This window comes from Plectropomus leopardus, chromosome 10 (assembly GCF_008729295.1).
Source record: "Plectropomus leopardus isolate mb chromosome 10, YSFRI_Pleo_2.0, whole genome shotgun sequence".
Classification (NCBI taxonomy): domain Eukaryota; kingdom Metazoa; phylum Chordata; class Actinopteri; order Perciformes; family Serranidae; genus Plectropomus; species Plectropomus leopardus.
Genome location: NC_056472.1, coordinates 20703001 through 20730763, shown reverse-complemented (window position 1 = coordinate 20730763; position 27763 = coordinate 20703001). Strand labels below are relative to the sequence as shown.

The window sequence follows — 27763 nt, the reverse complement described above, 5'->3', positions numbered from 1 at the left end:
TCAGAAAGTCAGGACCGGGTAAGGGAAAGGCCCTGCGGTTGAAGTGTGTTGCTAGGAAACAGCTTGGGTCCCAGTTTGACTCATTTCGGGAAAAACTGAAACAGGGAATAAGTTTGGAAACATTTACATTATGTTTGAGTGGTGTATAGACCTATGAGGCAACAGTGCCACTTGGTGGAAAAGATGAAATCATACAGTTCTGCTGTAGCTGGGTCCTTTACATTGCATTGTAGCATGAGGCACAATTTTTTTAATTTAACACATTTTACACATAATCCATATTATAATTTAAATATTCACATATTAGTGCTAATAGTCTTATACTGTGATTATGATTAAATACATAACTTTAGGTTAAATATTTAAATATTTATATACTGTGCTAATTATAAACTCTTACTATATTTCTGTTTTTAAAAAAATATATATTATATACTTATTTCTACTTGCGATGATTATATGCTGGCGTCAAAACGACTGTAACAAACCACAATGCCCCCCCAGGGATCTATAAAGTATTTCTTATTCTGATATAATAAAAAATAGCCTAATACATTTCATTTATAGGCACTTTTCGAAGCAATCAAGGACACCTTACAAGACACATTTAAAAAAAACAAGCAGTAATGCATCCATAGATCATGAAGTCAAACAATCAATAAACAGTCATAAATCAATAAAATAACTTGACAAAATTATTGTCATGAAAAAAATCGGTCTAAAATTATTATTTGTCATATTTAGCCTGCCATACTTCACTCTCTAAAGTGTGAAGAAGTGAAGTAACAGCTTTGTCCAGCATTAGAAAAGTAAGCCATTAAAACAACCAAAGAGCTAAAAGAAGCACCAGGAAGTAAAAAAAAACACTGAATTTATCAATCACATATTAATTACTAAGATGCCTATTATGTATTTATAATTATTAAAAAATAACTAAAGGCATACAGAAAGAAATGTTCATCATAATTAGTGTATAAAGCTTCTAAAATATTGGGAAAATTAATCTCTGATGCAATATTTACAGGAAATAATCTACTCATAATTGATCCTATAAGGGCTCATTTTACCTCAAAACTCCTGCCGTCATTGCATTTGGGTTCATTTATCAGTTGTCTTGTACTGTAAAGCTAATGTGTCTCTTCTGGTATTTACTTTGACAGATCACATGCAGACATACAAATATACCCACATAAAACATGTGTTTATTAGTAAACATTTAATATGAGACATACAAGACATATACGACATGTTTGTATGTATGTAGGTGTATATAAATATGTTTGTATGCGTGAGTGACAGTGATAGACGCCTTGGTATTTCTTTTCATTGTTTGTTATTTTGGCTTTGTTTGCTGTGGGTATTGTTCCAACACACTTCATGCAATAGGAGTGTTTGTCTTTTAGTTTATTTTATTGATGTTATATGCAATGTGATTCATGTTAACTTTCCTACCTTCAAATATGCTTTGTCAATATGTACAGTATTACATTGTGCCAATAAAGCCAACTGAATTGACTTGTACTGAAGAATATGAAGGAGGGTGACAAAACACATCATTGAGGTGAACCAGTAAATGCATGAAAGGTTACTATTAACTCCCACACATTGTGATCGGTCTGTCAAAATGATTAAAATCTAAAATAACTTTCCCTGCATACAGAAGAAACAAACTACACACAGAAGCCTAGCATGAGTTTGTAGACTTTTTCTCTGCTTTATTTATACAAGATATAGAGATATGACATTCAAAATCCATATATACCTACAATATATTGCACTTCATAAGAGAATTGTGCAAATATGAGCACAGCAGAAATCAAGCGGAGCAACTCCATTAATTTTAATGTGTGAACTATTTACGTATGAGTATAATATGAATTATAGCGTGTACATCTATTAGAATATGTCATAATGATGAAAATGTAAAATACTACCATGATACATAAAATATGGCATGGGAATACAACAATGTAATGTGACTGCACAGTGACATAAGGAATATAGGGATACATATTTTACTACTACTTACATGTTATTGACATTATGTTGTAATAATGAAGAAATATATGTCCTACAGATTTATTTCTTCCCAGCTGTTCTCTGATCTAGCATGGACAGCATTACCTCTTAAGGCCTTAAAAAAAACTTTTTTCTCAAAAGTCAGACATATGTAACTGTGCAAAGGGGCGAAAAGCAGAAGACACGAGTAAAGGGCAAAAGCTGATCTTTCACTTTAGACACTCAGAGTCATTCTGCTGGTTTGAAGACCAAACAAGCCACCCTCTGGTCACTTAAGTACACTTATTCAACTACTGTACTGTACTGTTCTTTTCATGTCAATTTATACCCTTACTCTACTACATTTCAAAGCGAAATATTGTAATTTTACTTATATATTTTTCTGAATGCTTAGTTACTTTACAGTTTAATTTAAGAGCTCAGAAATTATTTTTGTTTTGTTATAACTTAAATTACCCAGGACTTTATATATGGGTTTTTGTGTTTTTTCATTTGTCTTTACATTATTTTAGGTATATTTGTGTACTCATTTTTTTCAGATTTTTGTTGCAGTGGATACTTTTACTTTTAATATTTTAAGCACTTTTTCTTAAATATACTCACTTATTTTTACTTAAGTCAAATATTCAATGCAGGACTTAACGTGTAACACAGTATTTTCACAGTGTGGTACTTTTTTTTTATGTAAAGGATCTGAATACTTCTTCCATCACTGAGCACTTGCCTAATGCCAGAATGACAGTAATGTAAGATAAGAAATGAGTTCATGTTTGCAGTCATTTTATCGACACACAACACACACATTTAAACTATGTATTCAAGATAAAACACTTCAGCCACACTTTTAGCCCACAATGTGTTAAGTGTTATGTGCAGTATTCTGTATTTGTTGTCATCTGGTGGTGGAGTTCTTGCGTCTGTGTTTTTTCAGACAGAGGAAAATTGGTTAACTTGCGGAGAATTTACTCAGCATAAGAAGAGGAAGTGTCTAGAAACAACGGTTGCTACATGCGCATGTTCCTCATAGAACAGCAATAGGAAGTATGAAGAGCACAGGAAAAAACAAATCCACATCTCAAAGCGACGCAAGTGTTTCAAGCGTAAACCACAGGGGTCTTTTAACTGGTGCAGGTGCAACTTAAGTAGATGCAAGCCATTCTTCTGAGTTTCTGTAGAGCTTCTAAAAGATGAGTGACTCACTGGAGAGGACTACAGACTGTCCTCTACCTCTTCTTAAAGATGACTGCAGCCCAGACGAGGACAGAAACAACAGAAACAGCTTGACAGGCTCAAGTGAGTTGCGTTGGGAGGATGGAGGTCTTCCTGTGGAGCTACAGAGAGGGATGGAGACCCTACGAGTGAACAGAGAGCTAACCGATGTGGTCCTGTGTGTTCAGGGACATGACTTCCCTTGCCATAGAGCCGTACTCGCTGCTGCCAGTCAGTACTTCAGGTAAAATAAATCCACTATTGTCGAACTCTATTGTGATGGCACTGCTGGTTTTACTGAATGAATGTTTTTTTGTGTAGGGCCATGTTTTGCAGTGGTCTGAAGGAGAGTTACGAGAAGTGCGTGGAGATAAAGGGGGTGGACAGTGGAACCATGCATTCTCTCCTGGAATATACCTACACCAGCCGAGCCCTCTTCACACACTCTAATGTCCAGCGAATACTCGAGGCTGCCAGTCAATTTCAGGTGAACTCACAATTAAAGACACTTAGTTTATTAGTTTACTTTGCACATTCACCATTTGATACACAGAGAATTCCTTGTCTATCTTAATCAGCAGCAATCACATTTTATAGTGATACAAACTGACTGCCAGGAAAGACACAAGTTCTACAAAATGTAAACTGTAATTATCAAAGAAATTGATTTTTTAAATTAAAAAAAAACATGTCTTTTTGACTTCAAAAAACTCATCCTAGACCAAAAATGAGACCCTAAAAATAAATCTAAAAATATAAGTCAATCGGCATTTAGCTTGATGCCTTTTGCACTGATCCTGGTTGGGAGTTACACTTTTCATTCTACTTAAGTGTGACCACAGGCATGGTCATGTGGTTCTTCACTGGAAGTGAAAAAACACCACAAACTACCAGAATTAGAGTGTTGCAGTTTGAACCCAACAGCAGCAGCTCATTGTTCATCAGAGTTTGGGCCAAGCCATTAATTTGCAAGTCTCATGTCTTAAGTCCTAAGTCAAGACTGACAAGTCCAAAGTCCTAAACTTCGACTTTAGGAATTTGAGTAGTACGTTCTTCAACAAATGTAAAGCCTTTTTTAACAACTGTGTACTATTGTTAGCTTAGCTTTAGCTTGTTTACTCTATTACAAACATTAGACTTGTCAAAGTTGAAAGTTGTGTCTCCATCTGTAATTTTTGACCTGCACGTTTCACATACCGCAAACAGTCTTTTGTTGACCACCACTTTGTTCTTCATGGCTCTTTTCTGCAACTTGGTTGGATGTTGTTGGATTGGTTTGAAATCAAGTGTATGTTGGAAATTTAGGGTCGACTTGCTGTGAATGGACTGTTACTTGATTCACAAAATGAAGTACTTTACAGCACATTTTTAATTTTGGGATTTTTGGGGAGGTATCACATAGATTTGAATGTCAAAAGGCTCAAGTTCAAGTAAAGTAATGAGTCACTGGTGTTAAAACTTCAGTCGGGTTGCACAACTTTTACGATTTTGTCAAGTCGAGCATAAAGTCAAATTTTTGACGCAAGTCTGACGGGACTTGAGCCCACATGTCTGCTATTTTAACAATATGCTTAATATTAGTCACTTGGGACACATGATGCATCAAAAACATGCCAGGAAACTCTACGGTAGACAATTAGCAGATTTATTTACATTCAGAAAGGCCTGTTCTGAGGATTTTTGAGGATTTTTAGCAGCATTGTGGCCCGCTGTAGTGTAGAACTACATTTTAAATCCTCATTTCTCTAATCTTCTTACTTTAGACAGTTTATTCTCATTTAGTGAAACAAACATCTTACTAAGTAAACGATGAGTGAAACAGGGAAGTGAAAGTTGCCTAGTTGTTTACACTCAGGATCAGTTTTCCATATAGTCTTAAAATAACTTCACAGCTGTGCCACGCACAAAGGGGGAGGCAGGGGTTTGTTTTCCTATACTTGTCTTTTTGAGTTTTTTGAAAATAAACAAAAAGCTCAAGCATTCAAGTAAGCATTCAAGTTTGTACTTCTTTAACAGGTTGTTTTAGGACTACGATTTACTTCAGGATTTAGGTTAGAGTCACAGATTAGAATTTAGGGTAAACTTTGAGCATGTGAATGTAATAATATTAATTTCATTTATTTGTCTAAATGGAATTACAAAGTGACAAAGTGCTAATTGATAACACAAACAGTATAGGTCAGCCCTAGATTTTTGGCAGCCTTGAACGAATTTGGTTTTGGGGTCCAAAACATGAAGTCTTAAGTAGGAACTATCAGGTGCAACACCATCTTTAATTACGGTATTTTCCCTAAAGACTATGAATGGTCCTCTCAAACCGATCTCTGTATATAATTTGACTTAAATCATGGACTGCAGGGCCAGCAGATTGTGTTTGTGTTGATTTTTATTAATGTTTCAATCATTAATTTTGTTTAACTTATAACTATTAATACAACAGCCAAATGTGTTTTATTTTTTAACCAAAGAATCACGGGAGTGCTTGTTTTGTAGGCGACTCAAGATCACTTACTTAGGCTACCTAAATTGTAAATTTTGTCCATTACTGACCTCAACTTAATCACCAGAAAAGAACATTGGAATTGAACATTTCTGCAAACCACGGTTATATTGCATTTGCATGTTATTATGTATTTGTTAAAACTTTATGTTTCAACAATGCAGTAACTTGTGGTTAGGTTTAGGCACAAAGAAGACTTAGGAAACTTAGGTTAGGAAAATATCATGTTTTGGCTCAAAATACTCCGATGGGAGCAATGTCCAGCCTAAAAAGCTGGTGGAAAAACACAGACCGGCCACTAAGAAACACCCACATTTGGGGCCTAAAAGACTAATGGAAAACAGATAAAGGTTGCTACTAAACACCCATGTTTGAAGCCTATGAAAAAAATAATGACTTGCTAAAACACAACCGCTTTTGTTTCTCTGAAGCCGCCTCACCAAGGTGACACGACAAAAATGTAGGTCATACAGTAACTCACTTACACAACATTGATATGTTACATATGAAATATGCAAATGTAACATATTTGTGGTTTGCAGAACATATTTGGTCTATATGTGTGTGTGTGTGTGTGTGTGTGTGTGTGTGTGTGTGTATGTATGTATGTACACACACACACACATAGACACACACATATACATATATATACATATTTATTGCAAAAAGGACTTAACTATTGTCAGTTTTTGTTTAGGAAGTTAAATATTTATTTTGTTATTGTCTCATTCTTACAAAATTACACAAATAATTAGACTACAATTGTAAGTTTCGGACACTTGAAAATCTATTGCAGCTTATCTTAGAAATGTAGCTCCATCTGCTTTTTCTGCTTTTTCACTGAGAATATTGAGAAACCATGTCATCAGAGTGCTTTCTCATTTTTTATCTTAAAAGCAGTACTAAAGCTCGTATGCTGGCCTGTCTCCTGTAGTTCCTGCGTGTCGTGGATGCATGTGCCAGCTTCCTGAGCAAGTCTCTGCACCTTGAGAGTTGTGTTGGGATCCTGAATCTTGCTGAAAGCCATGCCTTGCCGGCCTTGAAGACCGGGGCCCAGGACTACATCGTTGCTCAGTTCTCCCAAGTAGTCCAGCAGCAGGACTTCCTGGAGCTTCCGACAGAGTCTCTGGAGGCTGTCCTGCAGAGGGACGACCTTGATGTGAAGTGTGAGGAGAGTGTTTTTGAAGCACTCATGCTCTGGGTGAGAGCCTGCCAGGATGAACGCTCTCCTTCACTGGCCAGGTTGCTTTCACATGTGCGACTGCCACTGTTGGAGCCTGCATACTTTGTAGAAAAGGTGGAGTCAGATGAAATGATTCGCTGTTGCAGTGAAGCTTTTCCTTTGCTGCAAGAGGCTCGCATCTATCATCTCTCTGGCAGAGAGGTCAGTATACAGGGAAGGCCAAAAATTAGTTATCGTGTCTGATATTAGATCAGTTATTCTGCAAAATGCTGCTATGCTATTTCAAAAACATTTTGTCCACCAGTTGAAAAAGCTATCTACTATCCTTTGACATTTTCCATATTATTAGTGTGTGCATTTATTGGGGGCAGAGTTACTGCTAAAAGTCATTGGTTTAGTTTCTTTCGAAAACATGGTGGGGGATGGGGGCTTGATGGGACTTGGCAAGAAATATCAAACAGTTTCCAAGAAAATAGTAAAATGTGGCATGAAAAATTCCTTACAATTAGTACTAACAAAGTTAATAAGAATTATCAAAAATATAAATTTTTTGTTCTTTCCTAATTTTCACCATCTTGATTTTGTTTTTATACTTTCTTGTAATTTTCTTGTAACTTTTTGCTGATTTCTTGCTTATTTTGGGGCCATTTCTATTTAAGTTTCTCATTGCCTTCTTCCCATGTTTTTGCCAATCAAGCCAAACCAAGCCAATATGCTCAGGTTACAAAGGGTTAATATGCTTTGTACATGTTTTTTATAGGTGGTCTCTGAACGAACCAAGCCCCGTGTGCACCACTTTCTGTCAGAGGTGTTCCTGATCATTGGAGGCTGCACTAAAGACGAACGCTTCATTTCCACTGTCACCTGTTTGGACCCTCTCAGACGCAGCAGACTTGAGGTTGCCAGGATGCCAATCACAGAGATGGAGGATGAATCCCAAAACAGGAAATGGGTGGAGTTTGCGTGCATCACCTTTCGAAATGAGGTGTACATATCTGGTGAGAGAAGTCATGTGTTGGGGTTTTTAAAAAAAATTTTCAGCGAAGTTCCTGTAATATGTGTAGGAGACCCGCTACACTGTAGGTGAAAGTGAAATTGTTCCCTGTCTACTGATAATGTATCTGCCAAGTTCTGGTTTCTATTATATCCGCTCATCAAGTTTGGATTTCTCTTACATATTTGTCATGTTTTTGTAAATAATTCAAGGCTTCACATAGTTAACCCTTCAATACCTTGATCGATCTTGTTTCTTGTGCTGCGATTAGACGCCTCTCATGAACATTTAAACCTCAGAAACCTGAGAGAATTGGTCTGATTTCTTTTGAGAACAAAGAGATAAGAAAGAAAAGATAAACTTGATAAATAAATTGGCAAAAAAAAGTCCCCAAAATTGCAAAACAAAAAATTAATAGAAGATAACAAGAGGGGGAATTATTGAATATTTTCAGAAAACTATGGGAAAATGTCCATAAAACTACACTTAACACTTAATTACACACTTAATTCTTATAATTGTTTATTTTAAATAATGTTATAGAAAGAAATACTGCATTTTCTTTGGGTCAGTTTCTTTTATCTGTCAGGTAACTTTCTTGCTCTGCTAATTCTTTTGGAAATTTTTGGGCCATTTATAAGTTGCTCGTCACCTTCTTCCCATGTTTTTGAAAGAAATCAGCTGAACGGGCAACTACTCAGGTTTCAAATGATTAAATATTATGTTTTAATGAGTGAATCCATAATTTATAGCTGAATGAAACAGGATGATGTGAAATTGTCTGTACTTACAGTTTTTGTGGGTTAAGGTGTTTCCCAACTCAGGAACTGACACCACAGCTGTGGTTATTTTAGCAGTTCAGTAACACGTACACTGTGAAAGTTTAGACTAGGTTATGGGAATTTACATCTTGAATCAGAATGTTACATGTAGAGAAAAAACAGTTACTAAAGATTCAGCAACACATCATTGTTTTGGGATGAAAGTCAGTTTTGTGACAGTTTTCTCTCATGCTCCTGTTGTTGCAGGAGGTAAAGAGACACAGCATGATGTCTGGAAATATAATGGCGCCCTGGACAAGTGGATCCAGATTGAACCTCTGATAACTGGGCGCTGGAGACACAAGATGGCAGTTCATGGTGGCAATGTGTACGCACTGGGAGGATTTGATGGAGCTCAGAGACTTGATAGTGTAGAGGCCTACGATCCCTTTCACAATCGCTGGTCACAGGTAAACATATAAGAAGTCTATAGAAAAGTGGTGCGATTAAATTTACTCAAAATGTTCCTTAAAGTGGCTAGAATTCACAATTTTAGAATAACAAAGTGTTGACAAAGCTAAAGAGAATTAAAACCCGATTTAGTCAGTGCAGTTTGAATGTGGTGGAGCATTTTGACAGATACTTTCCTTAGAAGATGGTGGGGACCCAAACAGAGCTAAAAGGAGAATTAATATTTTGCTTAAAGACACACAACTTCGAATTTTGGGCCATGTCTACTGAATGTGGGCAGATAATATAAGATATAGTAGAAAAAAAAAGTATATATAAAAGTATATATATATAAATAGTGTATAGTAGTGATGAGTCCTTCCGTGTTGAGGCTTCAAAACGTGTCGAGTTATCCATGAATGTTTTTGTGAAGCGCATATCAAGGTTTGTATCGCCTCGGTAGCCGGCTGTACGATGTGACCGATTCAGGAAATGGTTTGCGTGTTTGGCGTGCGATTCGAAATATAAGGGGCAACAAAACGCAATGGACCTCCCCTGTCCCCTCACATTTTGTGGACTTGGAACTTTTTTGCGCGTTTGTTTGAAATCTATTCAAGCTTATTAATGAGTATATTATTGGTTTATTGGCATTATCATTTAAGCACAATTCAATTCAAAGCTTCACGCACCAAAGTCATGGTGTCATTATAATCACTCTGCCTGTTTTACATTTATTATCCACTTGATGGCACAGTAGAGCAAATAAAGCACCGTGAAGCTTCGGCGCATGAGTGAACCAATTGGATGGAAAGCTTCAGTGCTTCATGACACTTCATCTCGCCATCAGTGGCGTATAGTAAAAGATTTAGTCCTTCTCAGACACTAGATTGGGCCCATAAACTCTGGTACCTCAAATTTTTCAATATTATTTTAAAATTCTTAATCCATCATGGATGTTATTTTATCATTCAATCTGGTAATGATTGGATATAATTTCTGTTTAATTATTTACATTTAGTTTTATTTATTTTTAGTATCACTATGGCATCTTTTCATGTCAAGTTTTTTGTATTGGTACATAATGACGTATTTTATTTCATACATGTCCCTTTTCATTTATTTTTCAGAACTCACAAATTCTTTTCATTTTTACATATATATCCTTTTTTTTTTTTTTTACAATAATCAATATGTGTATTTGTGTCATAATTACTATATTTTTGCTATTATTTCATTTCATTTATTTTTATAATTACATTGCTAATAACTGTACTATTGATGTGTACATTAGTTGTTAAATACTGTGCATCTTATGCTCCATAAAGTATACCGCTTTTAAACATAGCATATCTCATATGTATGTTAAATTCAATTGAATTCGATTTTATTGAAAAAGCCCAATATCATATATCACAATTTGCCTTAGAGGGCTTTACAATATACAACATCCCTCTATACTTGGATACTTACAGTGGATAAGGAAAAGCTCCCCAAAAACCCTTTAATGTGGAAAAAAATGATAAGGCAGGGCAACTGAGGAGACATCCCTCTTCCACGAAGGACAGACATGCGATACCTATCATGGGACAGAACAGATCAACATCATAAAATTACCGAAATCCAAGTAGACAAGTATACAGTACATATATATGTGCCTGTGCCTGTTTGGCTGCACTCCACTACATATACATATTTAGATACCCTTCTGGCTTTGCTTACAGGTGACCCCGCTTGCAGAAGGTGTGAGCTCCTTCGCTGCTGCAAGCTTTGACAGATGGATCTATGTGATCGGTGGCGGGCCCAATGGAAAGTTGGCAACTGATAAGGTTCAGTGCTGGGAACCTGGGACAGACTGCTGGGAACTGCGAGCGCCCATTCCCATTGAAACCAAATGCACTAATGCTGTCACATTCAAGAACTGCATCTATATAGTCGGTAGGTGGTAAATAACTACATTTACTCAAACACACACAAAAACTGCACAATTGCATGAGTATTTTTATTTCATGCTTCTTTATGCTTTTATACTACAATTTTCTACATTTTATGTATTTGACATTTAAGTCAAAAGAATACTTACTAGATACACAAATACAAGTTTACAACATATGAGTTTACATTAATTCAGTTGTATTTAAATTATTTAGTTTAAGTAACTAAAGGATTTAAGTATAACTGAATCAAGATCAAGTTTATTTGACTGGAAATCTTAATTTGTTTTGAAGCAATACTAAATTAAAATTTTATTATAAGTTGAAACAACAGCTTACTTTATACTGTGTAAATAGAATTACCCAGCAGTATATAAAAAGATATATTTATTGCTACCATTTTATAGTATACAGTATTGTAATATGTAAATCTATAATAAAAGGGATTTTTACTCGGTTTGTATTTTAAGTACATTTTGCTAATGACTTCAATGACTTTTGTTTTTACACTGGTGTATTTTATATATAGTTATCACTATCTTTACTTAGTAAATGATATAAATACTTCCTCCACCGTGAGTTGGTGGCTTTAAATTTGGTGTGTCTGTGTTTGTCATCATTGACACATTTGAAAAGCTTCATTCCAAAATTAGATGAACACAATGTGAAAAAATAAGTATAGACACTACTCTTTAAAAAAAAAAGATTGCAAGCATTAAGCTATAATGCATTATGACATAAGGAAATGGATCAAATTTAAAACTTGCTCAAATAATTGTTGCTTTTTAAGAATGTTGTCTTCTCTGCTCTGATATATCGTGTGAGAAATGGATAATCGGATATGAGTACATTCTTCTAAACTTTAATATGTTTTTTTCTGTTTCCTCATAGGTGGTGCAATGCATGCCATGTACTGCTACTCACCTTTGTCAGACTCCTGGTCCCTCGTGACCCGTCTAGGGGAGAGGGCGAGCTGCGCCATTGCTGCCTGCAACAACAAACTCTTCATCACTGGAGGAAGGGATAATAAAAACCAAGTCATCTCCACGGTGATGTGCTGGGATGTCAGCCGAGGGGTGTTGACAGAGGAGTGTGTTCTACCTATGGGAGTGTCACATCACGGCAGTGTAACGCTCATGAAGTCCTACACACACATACACAGAATAACGCCTACTTCAGAGTGCCAGTGACGCAGGCTGCTGTGAACAGGACGTTATTTTTGCTGAGAAAGGAAATCATATAACTGAAGATACCTTTTTCCCACTCACTATATTAATTTGATGTCAGTTTATGTCAGCTTGAAATGCTGGGAGTCACTATATTTATTGTTTAACAGTATAATCTAACATTACAGCAGCAATTGTTCAAACTTGATTGACTGATAAATAGCTTAATGTGCAACAGTTATAATGGACTTGTAAGTGAAAGACTTTTAATACTAAGAAATACAGTGTTTTATGGCTTTACAGTTAACACGGTGCAAAAAACATGTTAAGCAATGAATGTTGCTGTCAGAATGGAGCTATATTTGGATGGATCAAATAGATGCTTATTATCAACAGAAATTATGCACATTAACATGAGGTGTAGCTGTCATTTAGGAATCATACTAACACCTGGTGTTTTTTCATTCACATAAGCAAACTCATGTAAACACTGCAATCTGGTGGTCACTATAAATGTTTGTATTGCCCCGAGTTTTGTCTAATTCTAAGTAATTAACTCTTAATTAAATGAATAAATATCTTAATCAAAATCACATTTGGATTGCTCTTCTTGCACATTTCTGCAAAGGTGTTTAAAAAAATGCAAACCTTTGTACCAAAGCAGTTATTGAAAATATTACAGTTTTTACAGATAAAGTTACTGAACTACGTTGTTTAAATTATTTACAAGTATTCCTGAAACTCCTGACACATTTCCAAGTGAACACACAGTTGACATTCACGTACAACCAAAAAGAAAAAATCTCGCAGCAATACCATCCTACTATAAACCTCAACTGTCAAAGAAAACAGTCGAACTTCCGGTACAATTTCAAAATAAAACGCAGATATGAGGGTGACAAGTCTAGCTAACAACGTTGTTGAAGTTAACAAATATGGTGTGGAAAAAAAATTTTATTACATGTATTGGCATTTGCTGGTCACATAAACACACTTTAAGCAATAATCATTTCAGTTCAGTGTCGTGGATGAACAGATACATTTGGTTGTCTGTAAAGAAACCGCATAGGCCTAATGTAAAAACAGATGGCACAATGATGTTGATTGTTTTAATGTATTTCAAATAGCATGGGCATGTTTTAAATATATGCTACATTTAAGTTTGCAAGTCCAGGCTTATATCTGTTGCTGTGTAAAATGGTCAACTTCCGCTTTTATTTTGAAGGCCAGGGAAATCAGTAGACCGGAAACTTCCAGGTGTCACCTGCGGATTTTTCTCTGGACTAAATACTTTCGCCTAAGGAAGCTCACGAGTTGCTACCCGATGAACACACCCCTTAGATTAAAGGTACTTTCAGGAGTTTGCTTTCACGCCTGCCCCAGCTTGTTCGAAGTAAAATAACAAACCGTGAACTTTTGAGCGTTACCACATCGGGACAGAAGACAGTTAACCTGTTTATTCCTGCAACACCTGCGACAAAGTGAAAGTAAATGTAAGACGACGGCTGAATGCATGATTTTTGTCAGCTTTTCTAAAATGGCTCGTTGGTATTTCCTGGTCTCTTTCATCTGTACCTCGTGTATTGGTAAGTTTGTCTATGTTTATGTTTTTTTAAGCTTTGTCCCTTAATATTGACACAAACTGCTGTGTGCACCTTGCAGGCCTGCCAAGACAAGCCAGAGGCGAGTTAATGATTAACCTATATTGGGTTCCATAATTCATAATATGTCACAGCAGTGCAGTCTCATTATTGTGTGCCAGTGTGGTAGATTTTTAGATTATGTTTTTGGGTAAAAATCCAATAAATACTGTTTAATAATTTATTGTAGGATTATGCCTACAGTATTACTTTTGGATAGGAGAACACCAAGAATTAAGCCATCAGATTTTTATTTGTTAGAACTATTTATGTATATTATTTACATTGGCTTTACACCTGTAGTTACACCTGCATAACCAAGTAAAACCACATTCCAGCATTATTCAACCATGTCTTTGATAAGCTTTATTTACACATTGTCAAAGAGGTGTTGTGTGTTTTTAAACCACATTTAATTACATTATCTGACATGCAGATGGCTCAGTTTTCATTGTGCTTAGTTAAGTGCTAAAGTGCTCCAGGGTTTTCCATTGCTGCCACACGGTGAAACATTTCCAGTTTCATTCTTTGTCATAGTTTCAAGACACATCACTGTCTCTTTATAAACCTTGCCCATTCTTTCCTTATCTTTTAATGGGATGAAGGTTATTGGTCATTGGACGTCTGGATCTTTAAGTTGTAAAAGACGTTCTCCTACGCACCACTGGAGAAGTTTAATTTGGTTACAATCTAAAACCTCAAAGCTAGATGCCACTAAGTCCTACACACTACACCTTTAAGGTACACCTTTATTTTGAAATTTCCATGGCATGTCTGTGTTACCATTTACATCCAAGGTCACCTCGTTTCTAAATATTTAAACCGTGCCAGCAGCCAGTGCCAGGCAGATCATGGTAAGCAGCCAAGAAAAGACATTTAAAATATTTACTTATATTGTGTAATATTGAATGCAGGACGCTGAATTGACTAAAATCATATTAGAATTTTATTGTGTAGACTTTGTGATAAGAGCAAAGATCGTTTTCCAAAGAATCAACATAATATTGTGTGATGACACTTGCAATTTATACCAGCACAACAAGGCTACAGGAAACACTATTTTTTAAGTGTATTTGTTGGCATTTCTCACTTTTGATCAGTCCATAGTGAAGAGGCAGACAAGTGGAGAGCAAAGTTTCATACTTGGGTCATGTGAAGACAACTGTATCCATGACAACTGAGCAATCTGCATCCACTTCTGAATACTGTGAAATACTGTTGAAAAGCTCCATTAAAAAAGCTAGATAAGCAGACCTTGGATCAAAATTATTTCATAAAAGTATGTATTCACAAGGTCTGGAACCAACTTTGATTTTGCGCCAGCCTTCATGAACATACCTTAGGGGTACAAAACATAAGAAACAGACCTCTATTACGCTGTCAGATACATCACCAAAAGTAACTAGTGTCAAAAATGATCACAGGACTGAATCAACACCTCTCCGACACAGTGGTAACAAAGACTGAACACATAAGATTCATGCATATAGGATTTATTGCAGATGTATTTATATCAGATTATATGAAATTATATTAGTTGTTGCATTAGCATTATACCCTTCAATACAAATATTGCGCACATTATGCTGCATGTTTCTATATATCTCTCCTCTCTGTGTCTAGTTGCAGGACAGTTTCCAAAGTATGCACTCAAGGGGCACCCGGTCTTGTTGAAACCAGACATCTCTGGACACCCTGATGGTATTTTGTGGAAGCATAATGGCAACAAAGTGGTGGAGTTTAATGGCAATGAGGAACATGTGTACAAGCCATTTAAAGACAGGATCACTCTTGACTGGGTGTCTGCAGAACTCGACATCGCTAACCTCAGATTCGAAGACAGTGGAGAGTATGAACTGGAGGTAGAAATTAACAAAGGACTTCGTCGTTCACTTTACAAATTGGAGGTCATAGGTAAGTTCTGGGTTGTTTTGTTTGGTAATTTTTTTAACAAAGTGGTTATTTGCAGTGAATCATTCAGCATTTGTACATGCTTTCCATAGCTTTAGGTTGAGATGTTGCCTCAGCAGCTCCAAGCCCTTAAATGATTTTAAAATAAAACCCAACACACACAGAAAATGGACAACCTGTAATAAAAAAAAACCCTGTTGCTTAGTGACTATACCACTGCCAGTGAGAAATATGGGATCTTTTCATGTTTTATTGTTTTACTCTTGTCACGTTCAATGCCTGCAGTGGGAGATTCTGTGCATAAAGCAACTGTTGCTCGGTCACTTTACCAGTTGCAACATAATAGTAGAGTTATAAAGAGGATGCTGGGAGAAAAAAAACTTGCAACCTGTGAGCAAGTGTTTCTAGAGGACATATAAAAAACACAACCTCAGTCCTAGTCAAAATATAAAAACACACGGAGGAAGGTTCGAATAAGAAGAACTGAGCTTTCTGAATATCAAATTAAATGCTTTTCTTGGCTTAAGAAAGAAAAAAGACGAAGTAAAATCACCCAACATGAAGCTCAGTGATGGCCTTGGAGGAGGTGGTAAAGGAAAATTAGATTCTGAAGACTTATGAGGAATCTTGAGAAAAACATGCTGCAGCTGACAAGAGAATGTAAGATGATTTATTTTCCAACAGTCCAGTTCAGAATATCTTGCCTTGAGCAACAAAGTGTAGGTTGAAATTGCAGAGGTCATTTGTAAAAGACCTTTTCCACACAGGGGTCAAGACTTGTATGGTGCTAAAGATGCCCTTTAATGAACAGTGACCTGAGGAGTAATGGATAAAATTTATATTTAGATCACTTTGTAGAGATTTGTTTTCACATTTAAGAGTTGATTATTTTCAGAAAAACTTGTAACTCAGTAGTATAAAACAATAAAACCCGAAAGGGGTGTTGAATATGTCATAGGTACTGCACTTTTGGCAAGTTGCTGATTTCATTGAGGCCTTTTTTGTTTTGAAATTAATTCTGTAACGTTTATCATTTTTGAATTCCATTTGTATTGAAATTGGCAAATTATATAGTTTTTATGAACATAATGAATCATGAACAGTAAACAGCGTAGCAGTATCAGAAACATTTTGGTGCGCAGCGTGCTTTCTTTTCATTGCAAAAGCCCCACGGAGCATTCACACATTGAGCTCCAGTCAACTGAAACATTTAGCCTGGACTTCTTGCCCACACCCATGAGTGTATTGAGGAAATCCAGATATCAAAACCAACATTATCTCTTAATATATCACCTATAAAGATGGATTTCATAGCTGGCTGTTTGCTTTGTTTTTTATGATGTCCTCAGTTTAGAGACTTTGTTCAGTTTTTCCAAACAACTGAAGGCTGTATACATTTACTGTCAGTGACAAAGTAAAACGAAGTAGAAATCCCTGTGAACTCTGTTTTAATTGTTTCTTTGATATGACTTTTATGTCAAAAATGTCAGTAGTTTTATTCATATTTTATCCTATTTTTTTATGCTAAAGCTTTATGTCCTTTTTTATCTTAATAGTGTTAAAAGTTTGTTGAACATGACATAACATAGAATTGTTTATTTATTGTATGTCTTAATTTATTTGTTCATTGATGTATTCATTAAGATGAAGTCGCCAAGCCCACCATATCCTGTGAGATGAACGATGGCGGCAGTTCTAACGGATCGGGAAAGCTGGTGTGCTCTGCAGAGCCCAGACAACCTCAGTCCTTGATGACGTTTGAGTGGAGATCAAAAGAAAAAGTGCAGCCTGGCCCAAACTTAACAATATCTCTGGGGGGGAGACATGACGATGAAGTATACAGTTGTAATGTGAGCAATCCTCTGAGTAGCAAAGCGGCTACATTCACTGCAAAGGATTGTTACTCAGGTAGGATTTCATTCAGGCTTAAGCTGTATTGTAGATTTATTGTTTATATTGTGGAATTTGTCATTTTCAAATGTAATTTTAGATGCTAATTTACATGGGATATTCTTATTAATAACCCATAATAAGGGTAACTTTGGTATTTTCCAACCTGGGCCTGTTTTCCCATGTTTTTGTGTCTAAGTGACCAGTGGGAACAACAGTTTGTCCACACATTGTCCGGTCTTTTGGTACTACATTAATGTTTTTTTAGTAATGCATGTAATGAAATAAGACATTTTATGTTTGATTTTTGTGTTTCTTAGCAGACAAAAGCTCATCTACAGCCATAATTGCCAGCGTGGTCTGCATTCTCTTAATTGTGCTCCTGGCTCTGGGCATTACGCTGTTCTGCAAACTACGCCCTAAAGGTAAAGATTTTTTAAAAAAGACAACATAACCAGAGAAACTGGTCCACAAAAAATGTATTTTTCTGCCACTATGGAAAACTAGCTAACACATGCACTGATGTCTATGTATTCTCAAGGCTTTGTGTACCAGTTAACAAAATGAATAATCCGTAATATAAGGGGCAAGTCTTTGAAGGTGGCACAGTGGTGCAGTGGTTAGCACTGACACCTCACAGCAAATGGGTCTCAGGTTTTGGACCTTTGGTGATAGGAGCCTTCTGTGCAGAGTTTGCTTGTTTTCCCCGTGTCAGCATGGGTTTTCTCCAGGTTCTCCAAAGACATGCAGGTCAGGTTAACTGGTGACTGTACACTGGTCGTAGCTGTGAATGTGAGTGAATGATTGTCTCTTTTTGTCAGCCCTGCAGTCTGCAGCCAGTCTAATGCGACTCTTAAGAGGATAAGCCATAACGGCTAATGAATTATAAAGTTTTTTTTTCTTTGTCTACCAACCATATGTACAGGAAGCTATTTATGTACAGTATTACTGAACACAATCAGCTATTATTATGTATGACACTAAAACATATGGTTTCTTTCTTGTTTTTCTGTCCTCTTAGTTCTAGCATGTTTCGCAAAAGATGATTTGGAAAAACAACCACCTGTTACAACAGAAGGTATGTTACTGTATGTATGCTTGAAACAGCAAATGTTTGGCATCTGTCCCTTAGAAATTATGAAGACAATTGATAATTATCAAATAATAATAAAAACAATAATATCAAAATATTTTTTGAATTGTGAATAGACTAATCATGTTTATTTACTAATCATTTCAGCACTACTCAGACAAGAAAACAGGCAGTGAAAACAATTCAATTCAGGGTAAAAAAAAAAAAGTTTGGGTGCATAGTTGTTTTTTCTATAATAAAGAAAGTTATGGAAAAGCAAAAAAAAAGTAAAGCAATGTCAGTGATAGTGCATTATAAGCCTGACTTATTATGTACTAGACCATTGAGCACAATTGTGCAACTAGTGTGTTCCTTTTTTCTATTTTTCTCTTTACTTTCATTTTCTTTTTCTAGTTTAACTGAAAGTATAATGTTAGATTATGGCAAGGTATTGCAACTAGATAAAATATGAGTGAACATGATTCAGCATATTGATTTTATCACTTGCAGTGCTGAGAGCATGACGGGTCTAGCAGTTTCATTTGGCTTGTGTTGGGTTCATTGCGTGTAGAGAGAGTGCTGCAGATAGGAGCTAAAAAGCACTCAGAGAGCACATACCTTATACCTGTAAAGCTGCACATCCCCTTAAATAATTCAAATAGATTGGCATACAATCTGCAAAATTAACACAGTGATATTAAATCATAAGTTTTTTTGTGAAAGCTGATGAGACACCTGTTGCCTTGCAAAACTCTTTTTAATTTCCTGGGTTAAAATCAGAACTGATTAAGCAATTGTTCCTTCGTTGAAAACCTTTTTTTTACCAAATTAAGTTGAAATATGAATAATGGACTGAACCACAAAAGACCCACTGTTAAATCTCTTTTTGATGATGTATAATGATGGATTCTGTGGTCCCTTTTGATGCAGTACAGGGCTACCATGTAAAAGGGTTTGTCAGATTCATCACACATTGCTCTACTGTTTTACTCAAAGGTACTATTTTCTAATAACTCTTTTGATCTTTCTTCCTTGTGAGTTACATTGTGTTTGTATTCCAATCCGTTTCAGGGTCAGATAAGAGAAAAGCTCCGGAAAAAAAACCTCTTCTCCACAGAGAGTCAACACTTCTTTCCACTCAGCCACTTGGCCATTTGGTCCAAGGTAAGAGGAGTATGAGGCAAAATGATGACAATCACGAAGATGACACAGATTCAGACCTTGACACTGTAAAAGGTGAAAGGCTGCTAAGAAATGTATTCAGTTTTGTGTGCCACAACAGGAGCAAAAATTTGGGTTTAAAGCAAATTGATAGAAAAATGTATTTCTTATAATAGTGAAATAACATAATGCTTTGTTTTCATAATTGTTTTCTTTGATTTTCTTACTTTGCCCCTTAGAGCGTAAATACATACGATTTATAGGGAAAGAATAGAGTGAGGAAACTGAGATCATTTCAGGAAATGACGTGTGTCACAATTTACTATCGATTACAACTATTACGGGCTGAAATAGGAAGCATTTTATTTTGAAATTCCTAATTTTATCTTTTTTTTGTAGTACGTGATATGGGTCAAGAAGAAGAAATACCACAAAAAGGTTGCAATAATACAAATGTTATTTACTATAACTTACAAATATACATAGAAAATATAAAAGGTACTACACATTAATATTGCTGGTTGTGACTTCACTCTTTCCAGGGTACGTCCAAAAGATAAAAATGCTGTTTGAGCCGAGTAATTGTGGACAGACTTTGCCTGAAAACTTACTGAAAGGTAATTTTTGTCAGTTAACAAAAATAGGTTGTTTGCCAACAGCTGCAACAAATGTTTATTTTAATAATCTCTCAATTTAATGATTAGTTTGTCTTAATTAACGACTAGTTCAGTGTTTTCGCTGGTCCTTTTAACTGATGTTTGAGCACGGAGAAAAGTGCTCTTTGAATCATAATGATGATGATGATGATGATGATGATAATTGTTATTATTATTAGTACTAGTAGTAGAAGTAGTATTGTTGTTGTTGTTATTGTTATTATCATTATTATCACTGAAATTATTATTATTTATAATATGTTAACAAATTGTGAAACATTCCAAAACCCAATGTTAACTAAACTTAACAAAAAAAAAGGAGGAAAAGCAGCAAGTCCTCAAATGTGAGAATGATGTTTAAATTTGGCTTTTTAAGTGATTTTTAGAATTCGTGTTAACACATTCCCTGTTAATCATTTCAGCAGTTAACTGCACTGTTTCAGTTCTATTTTTTCTAAAATCACTATTTAGTGGTTACTTGACTTTCAGTTTCTAAGACTGGTTCTGTGTTTATAATCTCTTAAAGCTTTTGCGTTCTTCAGTAACTTTTTTCTGTTTCCCGTTCAGGAAAAAACACAGATGAGCATGAGGAAATGGCATCTCCTCCCTCCCCTCCATGTAGTGAGTCACCTTCTTCTCTGGATCGGAATAATTTTACTAGTAATGACAAAGGTGATGTGGATGCAGAGCAACTAGGAGAACCCGGAGAGGAAACAGTCCCACGGTGTGACCCCTCAGACTCTGAGAAGGCAAATGAAGCAGACCCAGCTGTTGTGCCGGACAACTTGAGTGAGAATGGACAGTCTGATCGCCCCGGTACTCCTGAGCAGCCAGGTTTGGAAACTACACCATCTGAGCTAAATTAACTGTAGTCACAGGAAAAACAAACAAAATGCTGTATAGAGAAGAAAATGCACCCGAAAATGCCTCATCAAACAAAACTTATGGATAAGCACAAAACCATTTTTCAGCAGTGCAGTAATAAAAGTAGCCTCAGTTTGAGTGTACAGCAATGCTGGATGAAACACCAAAGTTAAGTTAATTATACGTTTTAGTGTCTAGCACACAAGATAAAAAATGAAGCAGCAGTTTCATTTATTGACTGGTTATTCTCAGTATTGCTGTACTAATAGAAGAAGGAATTGACCAATGACCACCCCATAAAGTTTACATGAAACACATTTTGAGAGTATGTAGCTCCAGTATTGTGGCATTTTTGGGGGGATAGATCGCTAAAAAGTGGGCTTGTCATAGGAGTCATCAGTTCACATTAGCACATTATTTCAGATTTTGTTTTACAAGAAGAAAACATGATTGGATTTTGATATAAGAACACAAAGACATGCCTTTTTTGAATTTATGGCATATATTAAAAATTTGCACAATATTACCAGGGATGTGATCTCTTTAAAAAAAAGAGGCATTTTTTTAAAGAGGCATTTTTCATTTTATCGTGACTTTTAAGAAGCATTTCTTCATTTTGACAGTTCAAACTTAAGCGCATATTAAAAGCTGGATGAGGAGGTACATTTGACTGACATTATTGCTCCTCTGTTAAAGGCAGTCCATGGGTAGTTTTGGAGATGGCTTTTTAGCTTTGCTGTTTGTAAACCATGAAGCAAGTCTGATTCGTTTTAGAACGAAACTGCCTCTGAACAATTTAATCTTTGCAGACGTGCACTTTTTCTAAAATCATTTTTGTACTCATTTTACTGTCTGTTTCAGAGCCAGAGAAAGAGGCAGATGAGGACGAGGTTGAAGTTGAGGAAGTATCATCTGCTGCTGCCGGTGATGAAACTTCTGCTGCTCAACCAAAGTCCCCTTTGACCGAAAACTCTCTGAATGCAGAACCTGAGGACGCCAACACAGATCAGGTCATTGGAGAAACCGCAGGGAAAAATCTCAACGAATCTGACTCATCAGTTGAAGGGGAAAGAAATAAATTAGACGACTCTAGTAAGGACAAACAGTTGACCACCGTTCCTGCTGCTCCTGCTGGTGATGAAACTTCTCCTGCTGCTCAGCCAGGCTCTCCTTTGACTCAATGCTCCCCAAATGCAGCACCTGAAGACACGGCTGGTGAACACAAAGAAGACACCAACTCAGATCAGGTCACTGGAAAAACAGCAGAGAAAAATACCAAAGAATCTGATTCATCAAGTGAAGGGGAAGGAGATGAATCGGAAAACTCTGAGGACAAACAGTCAACCACTGTTCCTGAACAGAACGGTTCAGAAACATCACTACATGGCCAAGATGTAAACCAGCCTCGGGAAGAGGAGCACACAAGCAAAGACAACCAGCAAGAAACAGTCAAACCAGTTTCTGAGGTTGAAAATGAAACAGGTAATGTGGGTGACTGTGAAGAGGCCACCTCCCAGCAGCCTCAGGGCCCGCCCCCAACCAAACCAGATGACATAAATACTTCTACCAGTCAAGTGTCCCCAGATGCTGCAGATGCAGACCCAGTTCAGGAAGAAGAGGAGAAGCAGAGCTACGGCTCTGACAGACAATTACAGAAATGTGAGGGTAACGCTGTCGAAGACGAAAATGAGGTCCACTGTGGCCCAAAAGAAGAAAAACCAGACAATGAGCACCTCAGTGAAGATAAAGTGGGACAAAAGAAAGACGAAGTTGTTGCATAGGCATTCATGCAACCTGTCAACCTGAAAAGAGAAAATCTTAAGGGGGAAGCAGATAGTGAAAGTGAAAGCTGTAAATACAGCACAGCAGCACGCAATAAGGGAATAACATCAATACACAGATATAAAGGCAGAGTTAAAAGAGTTTAGATGTACAAATGCAGACAAATGTTTGTTTTGGGAATGTAAGAAGACACGTCATACATTAAGAAAAGAAGCAGACAGTTATGGGTGGTTCCTCTGTCACTTTTTTAATGTAACAGTTTCATTAAAACCAGTTATACCAGTATGTTCACTAGATAGCTGATAAAAATGCAGCCGAGATCATCATCTTGTGCACAGCAAAAACGTCAGTCGGAGCGCTGTCATGCACCTGAATCTACACGAGTTAACCTCATGCAGAAAAAAATCTGTTTTCTATATTTCGCTTAAGATTTCCTTTTTTTTTAAAACTTCTTCTCTACCTTTAATATTATTTTTGTAATGTCTTTGTTATGTAATGTGACTTACATCTGCATTGTACATTTATTTTTTTATTGTATGTCTTTAAACACTACGAAAAAAAAGTATCTCATTATTGTAGGATATGGTGACTATATCTACATGTATGTTTTTTTATGGATCAAACTATTATGATTAAGAAATAATGTGTTTAACTAATTAGATTAACATTTTATATATTTTTTATAATTTTATAAATGTCATACTCATAGTGTGAGTTTACTCATAAGGAAGACTTTCTTGTGTATGGGAAGCTTAGTTGGAGGTATCTTGTGACTGTGACAAGGTTAAAACTACAGATCTTTGCTCTTTAAAAATCAAAACACCATAGTGAAGGTGTGTGAGTGTAAAATCATCACACGCATCACATCATCCTCTTGGATTCATAAACGACTGAAAAATATTTGTGCTGTTATGATGTTGAACATATATAGGATAATGCACACTTTGTTGTTTTCCAGTGGTAAATTTGGTTGTTATAGCAACTCAAAGACAGAAATAAATACAGATAAGCAGCCTGCAGAGAGTAAAGAAATATGAGGGATATAAAGTAAAAAATAGAATAAAAAATAAAAGTGACAGTGGTGCGATTATTAGCAGCAGAGTCAACAATCTCTGATACCAAAACGATGGTTGCTTGTCTAATATTTGTTCCTGCATGGGTTTAAAAAGTGTTTTATACAGTTCTTTATTTTTTATTGAGACCATCTTGTTTTTGCTCATTTGTGGCTGTGATGATATTTGAATTTTCTGGGTTAAACACAGGGTATATTCATCATTTTTGGTTTTCATTAATTTTATGTGATTTCCGTGCACGACACTACAGTTACACTTGTGTTTTGTTTCTTTCTCTTGCAGCTGTTTTTCACTGATGCTGAATGTTTCACTGCACTAGTAAAGGCCACAGTGAGATGTTTACTTCCAGTTTCTTTTCTTTTTGTTAAAAATAAAAGCTCAGATTCCAATGTTTTTAAAAGAAATATTTTAGTAAAAGTACCAGGATATTTATTGCAGGTTGTAGTATTTGCTTTGAGATTCCTTTGAAAGCCAAATGATGGAGCCAGAAACCTCAAGGAATTTATTTATACAAGCCATGTATGACGGAGGAATGATTGGTAAAATGAAATGCAATACACTTGCAGTAAAATAGGAGAAAATGTAATAAACTGATTGTGTGTTTGACAGCTAAGCACAGCAATTTTATAACCTGCACACATACTAAAAATACTGGCGCTGCATCAGCTGATACTGGCACGTCACTGTAAGAACATTTTTGTATCAGTAGGGGGCAGTGTTTATTAGCTCTTGCCTCTAATAATGGTCTGTCTTTTTTAAATTGAAATGAATGTTTTTCAAGATCTTAACAGCTGAAGGACATCCTCAGCTATAGAAGGACGCCTACCAAATACACAGTTGAAAAATGTGATGTAAAATGAGGCTTTACATGAATTCACTGCAACATTTCTCCAAAGTCTTAAGCATACAGATACATGATATTACGTGGAGTTCAGAGTATGAATGCAGTGTGTAAGTGTGCTGTAGGTCTGCATAATTAAATTTAGGGAAAAGCTGCTGCAGTAAACCAGCAGTCAAATCAACTCTGATGCTAATGCATGAAAAGCAGGTTCACAAATGACAAGCTGGTGTCGATTTCTGATGGTGCTGCTTGGGCCGTGTGAGAAAGTCATGCATGATTAGTTTAACCTCTGAGTCACAGAGAAGTCTGTGATCTGCTACCACCTGACCTGTGGGTTCAGGGCACAAGCAGAGAATGAACACTATCGCATTTCTGTGGTCACAATGAATACCAAGGGGATATTCGAGTATTGAATTATTTGTGGGGAACGGGGCTCTGCCTGCTTCCACGAGGGTCACAGTGTGGTTCTACTGAGACGTTGCTGATGTGTTGATGGCAGCAGGGAAGCTCGCATCCTGGCTCGAGAGGCTTCCAATGGAGCAGCGGTTCCTCCATCGCCAACATATTTTTATATAAGCATCTTCTCTGCGGGATGATTGTTACACCAAAGAGGCTTTGTTTTTCCTGGATTTTGAGATCCATAACAACAGCATGCCAGCCTAACCGGCCAGGGAATGCCTTTTAAAATACTTGTTTCCCTTTCCACATCATATAGTTACATTACACTGGAGTGTAATGTTCCTTCAGACACAGGCACAATTACACTTTCCCCCCTTCAGATTGTTTAGGTCCTTTTTTGGCCTTGTTGCAATGGGAGAGAAGGGGAGGAAAAAAAGGAATGGGCCACCCTCCAGAGCTGCCTTTTATACCAGGTTGATTAGCATGCTGGGTTGTTTAAATTGCCTCCTGGAGGGCTGACGTGAAATCGAACAATATCCTCTGGCTTTAGAGACTAGCCCCATAGCTTCTCATTTATTTTTATGCAGAGTTAGGACAGACCTTGGCAATGCTCCACTGAGGAAGCTGAGCCCGGGGAGGCCAGGTCTGGGTAGGTCAGGACAAATCAATTAATATCAGCTCAATAAAAGTTCTTGGCTCTCTCTGGGCAGTTCTTTATTGTGACAGTGCAACCTGGGCGCCCACCATAATTATGTGGATAAATTGCTAAGTGTGGTTGAGACATTATAATGAAATAATCCTTTCCTATCTCTATAAAAGGCCTCTATTAAGGCTTGATTTGTCTTTGGACCCTGCTTTTATGAGAAGTGATAGTAGAGCATTGTTTGTCATTGTTATTATTGTAGTATATTAAGCAGTTTCCCTCTTGGGTGATGATGTTTATGACTGTATATTTTCGTCCAACTAAATTTCTATGCTTTTATTTTTCTGCTGCATTTGGTCATCATGTGAAGTGCCCAAAGCGGAAAGATTATTACACCCATGGCAGCAACCAACCTGGTGGAAACACGTATTAATATACTACTTATATACCTATAAATGCTACAAATGAGAGAGATAAAATAGGTGTAGGGTAGAAGGTTAAAAGTTGTTTGAGTGTCCTCTCTGAACCAAAAAATGATCTCAGTAGTCAGATATAATTCAACAAATATGCCTCAGTTCCTTTGTGGTCTGAATAACAGATGCTCTGCGAGGGAAAAACCTGATTAGGTCATTGTTGATATTTATACGGCTATCATGTTGTTATTGCTCCACTAATAAAGAACTTAATTGGAGGATGTCATCTACTGTTTTTCTGTGTTTGAACAACACAGCGTCTATCAAACACACCACTGTTGCTACGCTCATATCTGCCGACCACAATATAAACACAGGTTATTAGACCTCCAGGCTGAGTGAAGGTGTGCACAGCGGCAGCCATGTTTGCGTGAGTCTCATGGTGGATTCCTTAACATCAGGACGGCTCAGAGGTAATTACAGAGTCTCAGACATCTCCTTGTGGCCTGAGTTTGGAGTTCGGTGACATCTTGCTGCATGCACACTTTCTCTGTCACACAACGTCTTGGCAATAATTTCCTCCTGAAACATCAATTGTTAAGTCAATGGGTAAATATTTTCTCCTGCATGGCCAGGAAAAAATCTTGGAGCATTTACATGTTTTCATTATGGTTTCTCTTGGGCTTTTGCTTTGGAGACAGCTTTCATCTTTGTGGTAGAGACACAGAACCTGGCCTAATTTGTGCATTTTATCTGAACAGTGTTGGCACACGGCTAAAGCATGAAACAGAGGCAAACGAGGCACTGCTTCTTTTGTCAAGCATTTGAATAATTTATCTGTCTAGTAGTATAATGTTGTTTTTAAGGATGTCAGTGTTGGTTGTTGGTCCACCTCTTTGGTTCAGACTAAAATATCTCATCAACTGTTGAATACATTGCCTAGAGATGGCATTTTTGACACCGAAGATCGAACTGTTTCATCACTTCTAGCTTTGGCACCTAGCTCGAGACGGGTTTTGAAACGTCACATGATCTGTACCAAACCCAGACAGATTAACTCTCTGTTAATGAACAAACTAACTGTAGCATAGTATAAGAGCAATTACATTAGGTCACATACCTAATAATGATATAAAATAGTCACCATATCCTTCAAAAACTAAATCAATAGCAGTTTGATTTGATCTGCATGACACCTGTTGAGG

The 27763-nt window shown here is 36.6% G+C and overlaps 2 protein-coding genes across 3 annotated transcripts; both read left to right on the top strand.

Moving 5' to 3' along the window:
* The first annotated feature begins 3071 nt into the window (after window positions 1-3071).
* On the top strand, window positions 3072-12806 carry klhl6 (kelch-like family member 6). The gene is made up of 7 exons (XM_042494004.1): window positions 3072-3472; window positions 3550-3715; window positions 6663-7112; window positions 7672-7909; window positions 8934-9136; window positions 10838-11051; window positions 11939-12806. The coding sequence occupies exons 1-7, from the start codon at window positions 3207-3209 to the stop codon at window positions 12235-12237; spliced, it is 1836 nt and encodes a 611-aa protein (XP_042349938.1). The 5' UTR covers window positions 3072-3206; the 3' UTR covers window positions 12238-12806.
* Window positions 12807-13474: 668 nt separating this feature from the next.
* LOC121948632 (nucleolar and coiled-body phosphoprotein 1-like) lies at window positions 13475-24666 on the top strand. Of its 2 annotated transcripts, none has more exons than XM_042494032.1 (10): window positions 13475-13799; window positions 15477-15767; window positions 17409-17672; window positions 17978-18079; window positions 18676-18732; window positions 19798-19890; window positions 20287-20325; window positions 20430-20504; window positions 21111-21377; window positions 22269-24666. In XM_042494032.1, the coding sequence occupies exons 1-10, from the start codon at window positions 13727-13729 to the stop codon at window positions 23186-23188; spliced, it is 2181 nt and encodes a 726-aa protein (XP_042349966.1). In that variant the 5' UTR covers window positions 13475-13726; the 3' UTR covers window positions 23189-24666. The 2 variants fall into 2 exon arrangements, with proteins under 2 accessions (XP_042349966.1, XP_042349965.1); XM_042494031.1 differs by having other exon boundaries at window positions 17975-18079.
* The last annotated feature ends 3097 nt before the right edge of the window (window positions 24667-27763 follow it).

Excerpts from the sequence above, each read along its gene's own strand:
- klhl6 (XM_042494004.1), top strand. The coding sequence starts at position 3,207 with ATGAGTGACTCACTGGAGAGGACTACAGACTGTCCTCTACCTCTTCTT. Across the intron at positions 3,716-6,662 it reads AGGCTGCCAGTCAATTTCAG|TTCCTGCGTGTCGTGGATGC; the intron begins GTGAACTCACAA and ends TGTCTCCTGTAG. Across the intron at positions 7,910-8,933 it reads AAATGAGGTGTACATATCTG|GAGGTAAAGAGACACAGCAT; the intron begins GTGAGAGAAGTC and ends CTGTTGTTGCAG.
- LOC121948632 (XM_042494031.1), top strand. The coding sequence starts at position 13,727 with ATGATTTTTGTCAGCTTTTCTAAAATGGCTCGTTGGTATTTCCTGGTC. Across the intron at positions 17,673-17,974 it reads TGCAAAGGATTGTTACTCAG|CAGACAAAAGCTCATCTACA; the intron begins GTAGGATTTCAT and ends TGTGTTTCTTAG. Across the intron at positions 20,326-20,429 it reads AGAAGAAATACCACAAAAAG|GGTACGTCCAAAAGATAAAA; the intron begins GTTGCAATAATA and ends CACTCTTTCCAG.